This window comes from Carassius gibelio, chromosome B9 (assembly GCF_023724105.1).
Source record: "Carassius gibelio isolate Cgi1373 ecotype wild population from Czech Republic chromosome B9, carGib1.2-hapl.c, whole genome shotgun sequence".
Lineage (NCBI taxonomy): Eukaryota > Metazoa > Chordata > Actinopteri > Cypriniformes > Cyprinidae > Carassius > Carassius gibelio.
This window is the reverse complement of record NC_068404.1, coordinates 22,015,523-22,029,894: the sequence shown is the minus strand read 5'-3', so window position 1 is coordinate 22,029,894 and position 14,372 is coordinate 22,015,523. Positions and strand designations below refer to the sequence as shown.

The 14,372-nt window shown below is 38.5% G+C and overlaps 1 protein-coding gene across 1 annotated transcript; it reads right to left on the bottom strand.

Moving 5' to 3' along the window:
• Nucleotides 1-400: 400 nt before the first annotated feature.
• On the bottom strand, nucleotides 401-14,232 carry osbpl11 (oxysterol binding protein-like 11). Its single transcript, XM_052565172.1, has 13 exons — nucleotides 13,735-14,232; nucleotides 13,260-13,328; nucleotides 12,943-13,118; nucleotides 12,680-12,759; nucleotides 12,058-12,246; nucleotides 11,740-11,938; nucleotides 9,218-9,360; nucleotides 5,832-5,972; nucleotides 5,111-5,564; nucleotides 4,847-5,033; nucleotides 4,027-4,209; nucleotides 3,539-3,692; nucleotides 401-2,601 (listed from the first exon to the last, which is right to left on the bottom strand). The coding sequence occupies exons 1-13, from the start codon at nucleotides 13,812-13,814 to the stop codon at nucleotides 2,518-2,520; spliced, it is 2,139 nt and encodes a 712-aa protein (XP_052421132.1). The 5' UTR covers nucleotides 13,815-14,232; the 3' UTR covers nucleotides 401-2,517.
• Nucleotides 14,233-14,372: the final 140 nt, after the last annotated feature.

Sequence of the window (14,372 nt, the reverse complement as noted above, 5' to 3'; positions counted from 1 at the left end):
TTGATTCTTTGATGAACTGAAAAGTAAACAAACTAACAGTCTGTACCAGTCACTTTCGATCAATTTAATGTTTCCTTGCTGAAAGAACGTATTAAAAACCCTTACTGCCCCTGAACATTTGAATGGTAGTATATGAGGAAAACCGACGCTATTAGATTTTATCACTATTCCTAATCACTGTTTTGTATAGAAACCCGTTTCTGCCTCAGAATAAAATATAAAAGTTGCAACTGTGAGAAAGGTTAACATTTCAAACAATGCTGTGTCACACTGCAGGACATTTCAACTACCCATGGAGCTTCTTTTATATACCAGTATAGTGAAATATTTGCAACTTTTCTTGAAACCACACAGACAGTCATTAAGCAAAACGAAAGAAAGTTCACTAATAATTTAAATCCTCCGTTATATTAACAATTTTATTTTTTCAATCATGTTTTGCTGAGGCTACAGGAAGTGTATTTAAAACATCAGTGCAGTTGGTGATTTGAGTGGAGAGCACAGCTGATGTACCAAACGCTTCGTGGGAATTCGGTATTTTGCTGACAGGAAAATGAAAGAAGATCTGTACAAAGGCTGTGGCTTCAGTCTTACTCTGTTTTAATGAGAAAGCTGATGGCTGTGAGGAGGAACGGGAGGAAGACTAACACAAATAAGGCACCACAAGTTTCTCAGCACAACCAATGCCAGGGCTGAAGCTGAGATTATATGAGAGATGCCACATTTCAGCCAGCACCGTCACTCCAACTGTGAACAATGAAGCGTTTAAACACAAAAACTCTGAAACCTCAAATTTGATGTGGTTTAAACTTTTATAAAAAACTATTACTGACATATCCAGCTAACTAAAAATCTGTACCTTTAGCAATGAATCTTGATTGTGCCTAAAGGAGTTTGCTCAATAATTAAACTTCTGGCTTCCTTTACTCACCCTCATGTCATTCCAAAGCCCATTTTAGTTTCTTATTTTCTGTAAAATACTATAGGAGATGTTAGGCAGAATATCCAAGCTGCTCTACTGTAAGAAAAGTGAATTGTGACTCCATAAAACAGCTCTATAAAACTTGTATACAACAAAGTCTTCTGAAACCATATAATAGTCTTCCAATCTGACCAGCTGAAAAGTGCCACTTAAAAACCAGGCTGATGTTATTTTTTCCTCAGCAGGACTGAAATCTAGTCTGACAGGCATCTAATGCACCATTCTTGAACTGTACAGAGCAAATGACATTTAAGACTGAAATCTGACATGATGACTTTTAATGTAGCGCACAAGTCATATGGACTACAAAGAACAACATAAGGGTGAGTCAGATCGTTCATTTTTTGGGTAATTATCCCTTTTAAAAAAACAATGTTATCAATGCCAATCAAAGAGGAACGTAGCAGTTCGAAGTCATTAAATTAAACTGCATCACTTTGACAGATCAGATTGGTGTATGTCAGAACTTTTGACAGAGTTTACTGTATCTCCAATAATACTGTCTAATCAGGTTGTATTTACACTTTATGCAAATAGAGAATATTATAAGGCTGGCTCTTTTCTAGGTCTAAAAAGTTAAAGTGCTCAACATACGCATTAAAAGCATAGTTCACCTAACAATTTGGTTACATTTATTCACCCTTATGTCATTAGAACCTTTGGACCCCATTGACTTTCATTGTATGAAAAAATCTGTGATCCATGGAAGAAAGAACGTTCTACAGATTTTAAATGACATGAGGGTGAGTAAATGATCACAGAATTTTTTGGGGGGTGAACTATCCATTTAAAATCTCTCTGAAACTAAAGCCAACATAATTGTTCACTGACCATCAAGCAGAAACAGACGAACAGGCCTGAACCCGGACACTTCCATCCGGCACCAGATTTTGTGTATAGTGCCTTCAAGCTTCATTTACCAAACCGAGAACGAGAAAAAGACTGCATAACACGAAAGCCAAGCCAACGGTTTCTTTCTCATCAACACTCCAACTACATCTCACTGAGCAATAACAACTCACATCTTGCCAGTTATCAACGCAACTAGCGCCTGTCCTTTTCAACTCCACCCACCTTCCCCCTAATCCTGCATTTCATTTGATATCAAATAAATAATGATTTTAAAAGAATCAGAAAACTTTGACCATACCGTGGTCAAATACAGTACACCACAGTATGGTAAAATTAAGCAGTTCACCTCAAACACAATTCCCCGGCACACTGTACTCAGCCCTCTTAACATACAACACTTGTTAAGGCAATATCAACAAACAATATCTGTGTGCGGATTGAAGAAATCATTCACTGTGTAGCTCTACAAAAATCCTACCACCAAAGGATGCAAAATATGAACAACAGAGTGCAATCCCGCAAGTCCACAAAGTGAGTTTCAACACTCAAACTGAAGTTATGTTTCAGGAATCATACAAAGGAGAGAGTGTGTCCTCATCTGTGAGAGAGCGAACACCGGAGCAGAGGTATACTGCAGCAGGAGGCTGTACAATTCCCAGACTCAGGCCTTAAAAGGTCAGAGGTCATGGGTTTTGTGGAGGGGACACTGGGGAAGAGCTAGGGGTCGCCGTTTTCCACAGGGGTTGGTAATACACCCAGTCTTCACCCTAGAAAAAAGAAAAAAATAGAGATCTTAATTGCATAATCTTTAGTATTATGATTTTTAAGTGGGCCAAACCAGAAGTTAGCATTACTATAATTCACCCCGATTAAAAGCAAATATGGTTTTTAGATGCATGTATACTTTTGAATTACTGCAGAAGATTAGCTTCTTATTGTGTTGCATGGCCATACAGTCTTCACAAATTTGCGCAACTGTTTCAAAGCCTAAATATAATTGGCAGAAATCAAAAGCTAAAGTACAAACATACCACGGTCACAATACTTTAACGTCACTGCCACTAAAATTTGAATTTGAATAGTTTTCAAGAGTGTGATTATAAGAACATTGAGGCTGTAAAAGTGGATGACGGAGAAGATGAGTTCCTGATGATCTTTGTGGACCCCTTTTTAGCCACTTTTAAGCAAACCACCTTTTTCAAGACACACAATAACAGTAACAGAAGAAATTATGTTCTTTATGTTGTAGAATAAATTGTGAAAATATCTCAAGCTTGCATCAACCTCAGACCTTGTTTCAGGCCAAAAACCCTTCAAAAACCCACTGACTTCAGGACAATGGAATCCAAAGTGATTGTTTCCCGCAGCTCTCCATTCAAGCTTCACTTTGACACTCAGCACACAGTGTTGTTTCGTACCCATTCCCAAGTGAAACAGGGCATTAATTGAGACAAAATGTAGCATGAAACTTCAAACGTAGCCAAGAGTGGGATGTGTTGAAAAGTACAAGAATCGGTCACATTTCACGGACACTTGATTAAGTGGAAAAACTACAAACAGTGGAAAACAGGCAATCCTTAACAAGAGTTAACTACAATAACAGTATATCCAAAATATCTTCAGTAACATTTCTTTTATAACAGACTATTTTCAATACATGCAAATTATCATGATTCTAAAACTAAAATGCAGATGTGTTCTTACTTTGCGCTCAAAGTATTTGGTCCTCCATGCTGTCTGTGTCTCTGCGCGATGCCTTTCCTCCTTCCTCTGCCTTTCTTCCAGGAAGCGCTTGTGTTCTGTGGCTTTATCCATATCTCTTTCCTTGAGAGACTCCGTCACATGCTGCCACAGTCGCCTGAAGGGAGAAGAGTCACGGATTAAAGACGGAGCCTTCACACCACATCAACACACTCTCAGTGAATGCTTCTGAATCCACAGACAAGACAGCTATGGGGAAATTATGATTTCACTTACAGTTCCTTCAAAAAACTAACTGTTACACATCCTGAACTTCATTTTGTTCCAAACCCATATAACTTACCTTCTCAGTCCTTCACTACTACTCCTTTAAATCACTTGTTTTGCTGTTCCATTGGCTCATTTTTAACACATGGTCATTAACGCTGTTGAAACTGTATAGTTCAATCGCGTGGCTTGAACATTACAGTAAATCGATTGGCTGGTGTTACCTAGACTCGTAGGGCCCTTGCAGCTCATTGGGCCGTACTCGTTTTCTGGTGACAGGGAGTTTGGTAACGTCTACGACACGTGTCTCCCCGCTGGTGTAGGTAAACTCCAGCACGCCGTTCCACTCACCCTGTACTCGGCACACCACGGAGTTGGTGGGGTTGTGTTTGACCTCTGCGTTCACTCTGAGGAACAAAGCACAGGTTTTTGTCACAGTCCACTGGCTCAGCTTTCTGATTAAAGAGCTCATATCATAAAGAAACCAAATTAACTTCATCTTTAAAAGTCAACTTAAAATTTAATTTCACCCCACCCTGTTTATTTTTCCATAAGCCCGTTCTACATTTTCTTTTTTTGATAATCTGAAATACAAGTGATCCTGTCACTAAGAACTCCTCAAGACTCCAAAAAGGCCACTTACTGATACTAAAGCTGGTGTCTAGATACCTTTTCAGCCTGTTGCACTCGTTTCCTTCATTTGTATAGAATCCCTGACTATTTCAGTCTGATCTTTGCTAGATTGTTTAGTGAACCAATGTTATGGAGCAGTGCAAACTATACTGGACCCCACAGCAAACCCACACTGAAGTCTTAAAGGCAAAGCACCCAAAAAACAGGCAGTTAAATGCTTGGGGTCAGAAAGAAAGTGGAAATTTATTAATGATGAATACAGTCACGTTTGATTAATTGAATGATCCTTTGATTGAATGATGGTAGTGTATACTAATTAACAGTCCTTCAGGGCTGCGGTTTAAATTTACATTGAAAACACTATACGGTCTCACAGAGATGGAAAACGGAGTCATGTAATGTGATCCTGACCTGTGTAGCTTGCCCCCATAGAACGGCTTTGTCTGGAAGGTGATGACTGCAGAGTAGCCCGTCTTGGCACAGTTGACGTTGACCTTTCCTCCCAGTTCCACCCAGGGTACAGTGAGGATAGAGCGGGCGTAAGCAGAGGGCAGACTGAAGGTGTATTCCTCACCATGCTCCAATAGGTGTAGATTACCTGCGAGCACAGGAATGAACATTTCTAATAATCAACAATGGACGTGCAAAAATGCGTGCAAGGCAGGCGAAACTCACCTTCTCCAATCATAGTGACGCCAATGGACATGCCCATGAACTTGCTCTTGGTCCACACATGGGTGTTGACACACATCTGTCTCTCCTGGCATTCTGCATAGAAGCCTGACACAGGTGGATGATGGGAAACCTGCTCAGCCACATAGCGGACATTGTAGCAGTCTGATGCGCACGAGGTCCCTTCTTTTGGGACTGCTGACGGAGGCATTGTCGCTTTGGGTACTTTCCAAGAGCAGTGGAAGGTCTCTCCAATGATGGGGTTGTAGGGCTTCTTGGCAATGGCACCTTTGCGACCTTCGTGGAAGGAAGTGAGGTAATACTCCACAAATCGGACCATACGGTCTAGCGGGCTGGAGCCGTCGGTGATGGCCACGAAAAGGTCTGGATGGGACATGAAGTCTGCATACATTTCCAACAAGGAGCGCTTCTCCAGAATGAAGGTAGGCAGGACCACCTATAAGCCCATTTAAAACACTGCATCATTTCATAATGAAGAAAACGTTTTGATGAAAGCATAATCAAAAGAAAGACTATTGGAGTATTTTTATTTCATATTCAGTGCATTACTTGCAATTTATTGGTAATTATGCAGGAAATGCAGCAGCTATTTTTTTAGTCTTTAAGTGATTTAATTAAAAGTGGTATGATTAAAAACTTTATCTGAGGTTTGAGAAAGACACAAGATGAAATGAGAGCCTTTAATGAGATGGAGCTGATATACCCTGGTGAGGTCCATGCCCAGTTTGAGCTGAGAGAGGAGGTGCAGAATGACGCTGCGCTCCTCTTCGACAGCACCCAGATCCTCCTCCTCGGCCGGAGTTGAATCCTCTACCTCCTGTGTGGCATCAATCTCCTCCTGCTCCTGAAACCCAAACCAAACGTCATGAACATGTCCTACTTAACTCTATAATCACAAGGACAGATCTAGCCTCAAAGTCTCTACTGAATTTCTACATCTTTTAACAAATGACCTTTTCATAACTTTTTCAGTAATTACAAGCTACCTTTTTGGTTAGTTTTACATTTTATAGAGGTAGAGGATTAATTATCGAATGAAAAAGCCAATGGAGAAATATATAAAAAAAAAGCATTTTATTGAACTGAGAATGATTTCTGATGAAAAAAAAAACACGTTTGATGCACTAAAATTACTTGAAATAAATAAATGAAAGCCGTGTAGAAATGTAATCTTTTAAAACTCAAAAAAAAAAAAAGAAATCACTACAAAAATCTAAAAATATAGCACAAACTTTTTAAAGGCTAATGCTTGATTAAACTTTTTGGAGCTAAAAAAAAAGAAAAAAATATTCAAATGTAGACCACATACATAATTAAAATTTTTAATGACCTCTATAAAAGTTCCATGCCTGGAAATCACAATTTTACCTTTATTCAAAGGTATTACTATACTAGTAGTAACCTATCGAACCTATTCTCTATGATATTCTGTTTCCTAAATATGGCTTGAGTCTTTCCTTCAGTGTAAGTCTCTGATCTCTTTCCTATTTTACCATTACGTTCATAAATATGATCACTTAAGTAACAGCAGACCTATTTCAAGAGGCTGCACAAAATGAGGCATCATTTGTTTTTGTTTGTTTAAAACTCAAACCCTAAGTACGAGTAACAGTAACAGTGCTGTTGGCCTGAGCAAACACCACTAATGACACCTGCCAAAAACAGCTTCACATAAAGTAGAATATTTATACATTTTTCTGTATATGATTGTTTTTGAAATGTAAATCTATCTGTTATGCTCCCTAAAATGATGGATGATACAGTCATGTGAAGCAAAATATTATTCAAGAATCCTCAGGGGGAAAGAAAACCTAAAGCATAGTAAACATTTAACACCGCAGACAAGTTAACTTGGGTTAATAGGGAGCCCTGTCTACAGTCTGATTTTCAGGAAGGCTCAGGACAGGTGTTTGTTTACGTGAAGGTAACTGAAGCAAAGAATCACTCTTGAGATTCACAGACTCAGTCTTTTCCAAAACAACAATGTCAGTAATTATTACTGGCATGAATATATCTGTCAGTGACTGAGCTGTTGTGTTAACATACAGAGGCCCCAAAACATATTCAGATACTTCAGACAGTCAAAATGCATGAATGTCATTCATCTTATAACAAAATATTAAACCATTTTTATTGTTTTTTGTTTTATTTTTAAAAACAAAATATAGCACACTTTTTAAGCTAAATATTTCATAATAGCAGGTATTAAAATGATTTAAAATATATCTTAAAAATGCAGACAAAGCACTTTTGGAACTCGGTTAAAGGTGAAGCGTGGAATTCGATGTTAAAACACTAATATCTACACTACCACTCAAAAGTTTGGAGTATGTAAGATTTTTGCGGGGGGAAAAAGGGCTGCATTTATCTGATAAGAAAACATATTAAAACAGTAATATTCATAACAATTTACAATTTACAACATTACAATTTAAAATAACTTTTGTGTTTCAATGTGTATTTCAAAATGCAACAATATTCTGAAATATTCATAATGAATTTTCAGCATCATTACGCCTGTCTTTAGTGTCACATGATCCTTCAGAAATCACTCTAATATGCTGATTTGCTGCTCAAGAAGCATCTCTTCTAATTATCCTTATTGTTGAAAAAAGTATTTTAAAAAGTAAAAGAGTACTTAATATTTGTGTGGAAACTTTTCAGGATTACTCTATTTTTTTGGTAACAAAGTAAAAGTCTTTTGTGTCACTTTTGTACACTGATCTCCATGAGTGTCAACACAACATTGTGTCTCTGTGATGCTTTAAAACACTTGAGCATCCTGACCAACCTCCTACTTGCAGACAAGCTTTAAAGTGCCCCATTTTGGATTTTTGAAAATTACCTTTCACGCAGTGTGTAACACAGCTATAAGTTTTTTTAAAAGTGCACTTTCAAAAGAAAGAGTCGACTCTGAGTCATCAAAACAAGTAGTTTTTAAACGAATCTTTAGCTGTTTCAAGGTGACGTCAAAATTAAACATTTGTATATTTATGCCCACCCACTTGTTGCACGCGCAGACCCAGGGAAACTTGAGCCTCCCCTACCTCAAACACCATGGAGGATTCCTGTGGAGAAGATGCTGTGCTCTGCACTGCGTAAATGATCAGGAAATTTTTATTCTGAAAGTGGAGTAATTCTTTTAAAACCTGTTGCTGTCACTCTGTAGACTACTGTAGCATGCAAGATACGCATTTAGTTGTGTTTGCTCCGTGCAGCTTGTCTGTCTACAAGCAATATCGGTTCGCTCACAATTGTCTAGAAATGTGTCGATGAATAGTGAAAGTTATTCGTTGTTATTACTTGGGGTTCTGATAAAGAATAGAACAAACTGCAGTGCTTTATCAATACGTTTCTGCATTGGGCTAACACATGTACCATTGCTGTCTGGGTGTTTACCACCGAGCTGTGGGCTAAGTAATGAGGATGGGCATTCTGTTATTGACATACACTGTGAGCAGTAGACCAATCATGCAGTTTAGTGTCACGCATAGGAGGGGTTTGGAAAAATGAATCGTTGAACGAAACATTTGGGAGTCGGTGAGCAAAAAAGGAACAATTAAATGCATATTTTATGACAATGAAAGTGTTTTTTGACCTTGCATGCATGTCAACCTGTTGTTTGGACACCCAAATATTAACCTTTCATTACCCATAATAAGGACATTTTAAGGCATTGAACTTCACCTGTGATTACACTACTAGGCTACTAAACCAGATGTTTAGAATATACTGCAACCACAAAAATCCTCAGCGCTGTTAGTTCTGAGAAAATCATAATCTGTTTGCAGATGCCATGTGATTTGATATTTTATCTAATGCAACAACACTGCTACATACTTAAGGGAGACTTTAGTATTTAAATGGACATTTAGTTATTATAAATACAATTAAAAATCTCTAATCTAAGACAAGCGTAGATCCTCAGTTTTTGATCACTGACTTTTCAAATCATGCATAATCATTCAATAAGGATTTTGAAGATTATTGAAACTCAGATTTGTTTGCAAATCATTCACACACATTTGTAAATTAATACTACAGTTAGCAAGAATGATAAATAAAAAGGTTAGATAAAGCAAATCTTACTCCAGCGATATCACATGAGTCCATTTCTAAAGGTTCCAGAATGGTTCCCTCTGTTTTGCCATCATCTTTGGTGATGCTGGGTAGCGTCCCTCCATTCTTCAGGATGTCTGGAAGTTTTGGCTCCAGCCACTCAAGTGCAGGGCCTACAGGGCACACAAAACCTTGCTCAGGGGTGCTCATATCACCGGCCCACCAGCACGATGCCCACACGCCAACAGCAGCCTCTAACACTACAAGAATTCTGGGTGTTTAGCGCTCTGACAACTGACACAGAGCGGAAACCTGAGCCCAGGGTCTCACCGTCTGCACGGAGCCCTGCCCATTGTTGACTTGTTTACTTATTGGCACGGAGACTAATCTGGTGGTTTTTGCTTTGTTCCAGTCATTAGGAAGTTCAGAAAGTTCACAACGGTGGCTCACTACTTTTTACAGTAGAAACACAGGTGATTCTGGAACTGTGGGATGTTTACATCTTGTTTCTTACTAGTCAGAGAGTAATAAAATATGTCTGCTTCATGACTGGGTAGTATCAGACAGCTAAAAGACTTCACTTGTACACAAAACATGCAAATCCGACAGGAAACAACTTCATCCAAGAATTGATGACGGTATTGTAACACAATTTGATAAGCCTGTCAACCACCGCGCTTGAGTGACGCCAGCAGAGCTCTGGTTACCTGCAGAAGTCTATCAGTGGTGGATACAGTTCCTCATTAATTATAAAACAATATTCCACTCCCTGAGCAGAGCCCTGGGTCATAAACTATACAGGCACAAACATGACCTGAGATTATTCAATTTGCGACCACAAACACTTGTGGTTTTTCTATAATATCAAATGGAAAATTAACTACCATTGCTCTGTTCAGCTATTGGTTACCTTGGTTCACCCAGACACTGTGACGTACGCAGAAGGGCTTGTGGCGTTGTGTATTTTGATCGTATTGCATTGACCTGGATTACACATAAGGATCAGCGAGTCTCAGTGAATATGTGATTTAAGGTATTCAATAACTGTCTGGTCGCGGATTTGCAGAAAGAGAGTATGTGTGGTTCTCTAAAAGACTCTACATTATTAATCTTCGGGTTGCATTTCGGCAGCCAATAGACGAGTGTTACACAAATCGCACTATGATGGTATTCAACAAAAAGGGAGGCTGTATCTGCACCATGTGTAAGTTAAATCATGACATGATTTTTGTACTTCTAAACAGTTGAGGCTAAAAAGATAAATGCATTTAAATACCTGACTAGATCCAGACTGGTATATCAGTGAGGGCTGTGATTCCCAAAAGCACAAGAAGCCTATGGTGCCTGTGATGCAGTCCTTAATCAGTGAATATCTATGTGTTCTGATTGTATGCAGCACTAGCAGCTTTGCATATCTTTACAAATCACCTACTATTAAAAACAAGCACCTACATTCAAAACATAATTTAGGCTTTACAAATAGTTTTTAAAGGATGGGAGAGTTGCACTACAATGGAAAGGTTAAGAAATGGTTAAGGTTTGGTCACATTCACTGTTGCTCAACAACATTTTGCGTCATTTCAGCAGGAATCGCATGATTAGGAGTTTTATACGGGCGCAAAAAAAGTTCCTCATTTTGATTTTGCTCATATTCAATTTGCTACAGAGAATTTGCTGTGTCGACCAACAGAAAGCTGCTTGACTTGAAATACTGCATTACTACCCTTTTTCCAATGATTTGATTACACTAATATAACTGCGCTGCAAGTGCACTAAAGCACTGCATCTCATTTCGATTGTGAAGATGATGTTTATGTGTAGTCTTAAAAGAACAGCAAAAAAAGAGCCCATTTAACTCTAAAGACCAGTGAGAGGGTGGAAAATGGTCACGTAAAGCTTATTTATAACTAACCTAACCTAGAACTCATTGTTTAAATATATACATATAGAATAGGATATATAGGACATGGCCACTCTAAAAAAAAGTTATCAAAATGCTGCCAATTTTATGCTAAAATCTTGTCAAGAAAAGCAGAGGAATACAAAAAAAGACTCATGCTGTGTGACACATAGGAGTCGCACCAATCAATAATTTCTGTGATGGAAGCTGTGCTTATAAATAACCCACTTACGGTCTTTTACTGGAAGAGAAATGCATTCACTTAACATCTAAGCACTGCAGTACCATGAGACAAAGCAGAAAGTAAAAAGTCACGTTTAATATGAGTAGAGCCAGACAAAAGAAAAACTGCCAAAAGTGTCTTGCATTACGTACGTCATTTTACATTATTTTAAACATAAAAAAAAAAAAAATTATATATATATATATATATATATATATATATATATATATATATATATATATATATATATATATATATATATATATATATATACATTTTTTTAATTATCCATTATACTCTGGACATGTACACATGTAATGCATAAGTGACATAAAATGAAGAGTTGTAAACATATCTACTGTTACTGTAAACAAAATGAAGAAAACCACAAGGATCAACACACACACACACACACACAAAAGCACTCACCACAGAGAGGAAGTTTCTGCCGAGCCACTTGTTGGAGCTGCAGGATATGCAGGCAGTCGCTGAGACAGGTCATTGTGGCCAAAGAAGTAGCTTTCAGCAGCAGCAAGTCTTGGTCCAAGGGAGAGGGACCCTGGGAGGAGGGCAGACCCTCAATACTCTGGATCAGGTCTCTGTGCTGGCCCTGCGCCTGGCTCATCATCTGAAGAAGGAGCATCTGTTGGTTAATGAACATCCTACACCTCAAAATTTCAGATCATATACTAATGAAGGTACAAAGAGACATGCAATTGGACCTCTAAAAGCATCATTCAGTCTCACCTCTCTGGCCTCCAGCAAGTGATCAGGCAGTAGCGACTTCCTGCTGGAGTAAAGAGATGAGCCACGCTGCAGCTGGGACAGGCCCAGCAGGGCGTTTGAGTTCTGGTTGATCCTGTGTTGAGATCCGGGAGAGCTGCCACTGCCCTGAGACGCCATGGAGAGACTGCGAGTCTGGAGCGGTGGGTTTGTCTGTGGGATTATGGATAATTGCTGAAAGAATGACATCACCTAGAAATGTTTATTTCATTATTTCGCTCCAAATCTGTATTTTCTCAGAAATAACAAAAAAAAAAGCAATGCTAGAAAGCTGGTGATGATTTTGACTGAAAAGCTCCAAGAAGAACAAATACATTTAGGCATTATAATTTGTGGTCTATAATCAAAGTCTTCTGATGTTTTGAGAAACCCAAAATATAAGACATTATTAATTTATTATCTTTCCCTGAGCTGCGTCTCATCCTGTCACACACATTCAAGTCAAATATGCAGTGCAAAGTCACATCATACAAGCTGTTTTTAACACCAGTTTCTTTGCTTATTTGATATGATGGGGACAGAATTTTAGACTATGAAAAAACTATTTTCGGGGCATTGTAACTGTATTATTGAGTGTAAGTCTCACTTTGCCCATGGCCTCTGTGTGGTGCTGCGCACAGATCTGCAGTCGGCTGACCCAGTGCTGTCGCTCCTTTGCATCTGAGGCTGAAGTTACACAAACAGATGTTAAATATAAATTATAATATTTGGATAATATAAGCTCAGATCAGACAAGTGAAACATGTTTGTATAAGCTGCATTTAAAAAAAAACAAAAAACTTGCGGTACAATTTAGAGAGCAGAAGTGAAACCATCTAGCAAAAAAAGAAAGGTTGAAAGAGTGACAACCTCTGAGTTTGTATTGCTCTCCGCTGATGGCATTGACGGTGAAGGTGTGTGAATCTTCATCGCTGGGGGAAATCACTGCTCCGCCTAACGGCAACGAACCCCTGGGCTTCTGATTTCTTGACTGCTCATTCACAAAATATTCCAGCAGTCCTGCCTCATTGTTGAGCACAAAATATCTATAAATTGAAACATAACAGTTTAGGAGTTCATTAAATATCTTAACTATTGCATTTTACCTGCAGAGTTCTAACGACTCCTTCAAATCAGCACAGATTTGACTTGGGCCCGTTCATATTAAATAGATACTTCAGACTCACCGATACTGCCATCCAGTCACAAGATTGGTGTACTTCATCAAATACCCATCCACTTTTTCCATCAGATCACTTAAAAAAAGAAAACATCATGCTTGTAAAACAACCACGTTAGTGGGTGCAAGACTTTCACTCCATTACCTAAAAGGAGATATCACCAAATCAACCCTAAATTGTTTAATATGAACAAAGACCATTCACAGGATGCTGGGATATAGCCATACAACTATTGGTGTTTATGTACAGTGTATATATATAATGAAAGTGAAAGGAGACTGGGACAGTCATTCTGCCTAACATTTCATCACATATCAGAGTGGAATGGGTTTAAAGTCCAATTTACTCCGGAAATGGAATATTGTAAGCCTCCACTCGTATTAGAAAAGTAGCATGTGGTATTTGATATGGAACAGTTAACATGGCTCATAAGTAAACACTGTTTACTTGTAAAAGGAGCTGTTTGTGTGAAGTAACTTACCTGTACTGCCAGGATTTGGAGCCTGTCTTACAGGCACTCTGTGATCCGCCGTGAAGCTCCAGCACGGCTTCAGTCTGCATGATCGGATCCTTCCTGTGATCTACAGCACAGCTATCACTTCACCTGGCGCACTAAACACCGACCAGCTGAGTTCATATGGCGGACCTCAAGGCAAAATGATAGATTATGGCGGCTGCTTTAATCATCGCACTAGTTCAGTGCTCTGAATTACAGAAGAACTGTCATGTTTATGTCTCGCGCAGCCATGAGTCATGACACAGAGCGTGAAGTCACTCGCGACCCGCATCATGTGACAGAGGTGGTCTAAAAACACATAAATTAAACAGCTCAAACGGGATGATTTAATTAAATTTATTTATATTTATTTATTTTTATTAATTATATCAATATAGCTTACTAGAATTCGATTTTCAGTGTTATTTTACATACAAAGCGCCACATAATCCACCTTTCACATTAAAAGTCCTAGGTGCAGCTAGATCAGCTCTCATTCTGATTGGCCAGAAGTAATGACGCCACCCTAGTGACGTTCAAAACCAATGACGGTGAAATATGTTGATTGTTATATATAATATATATTACAGTTACAAATAACAAAAATATTGGCAACTTAATTT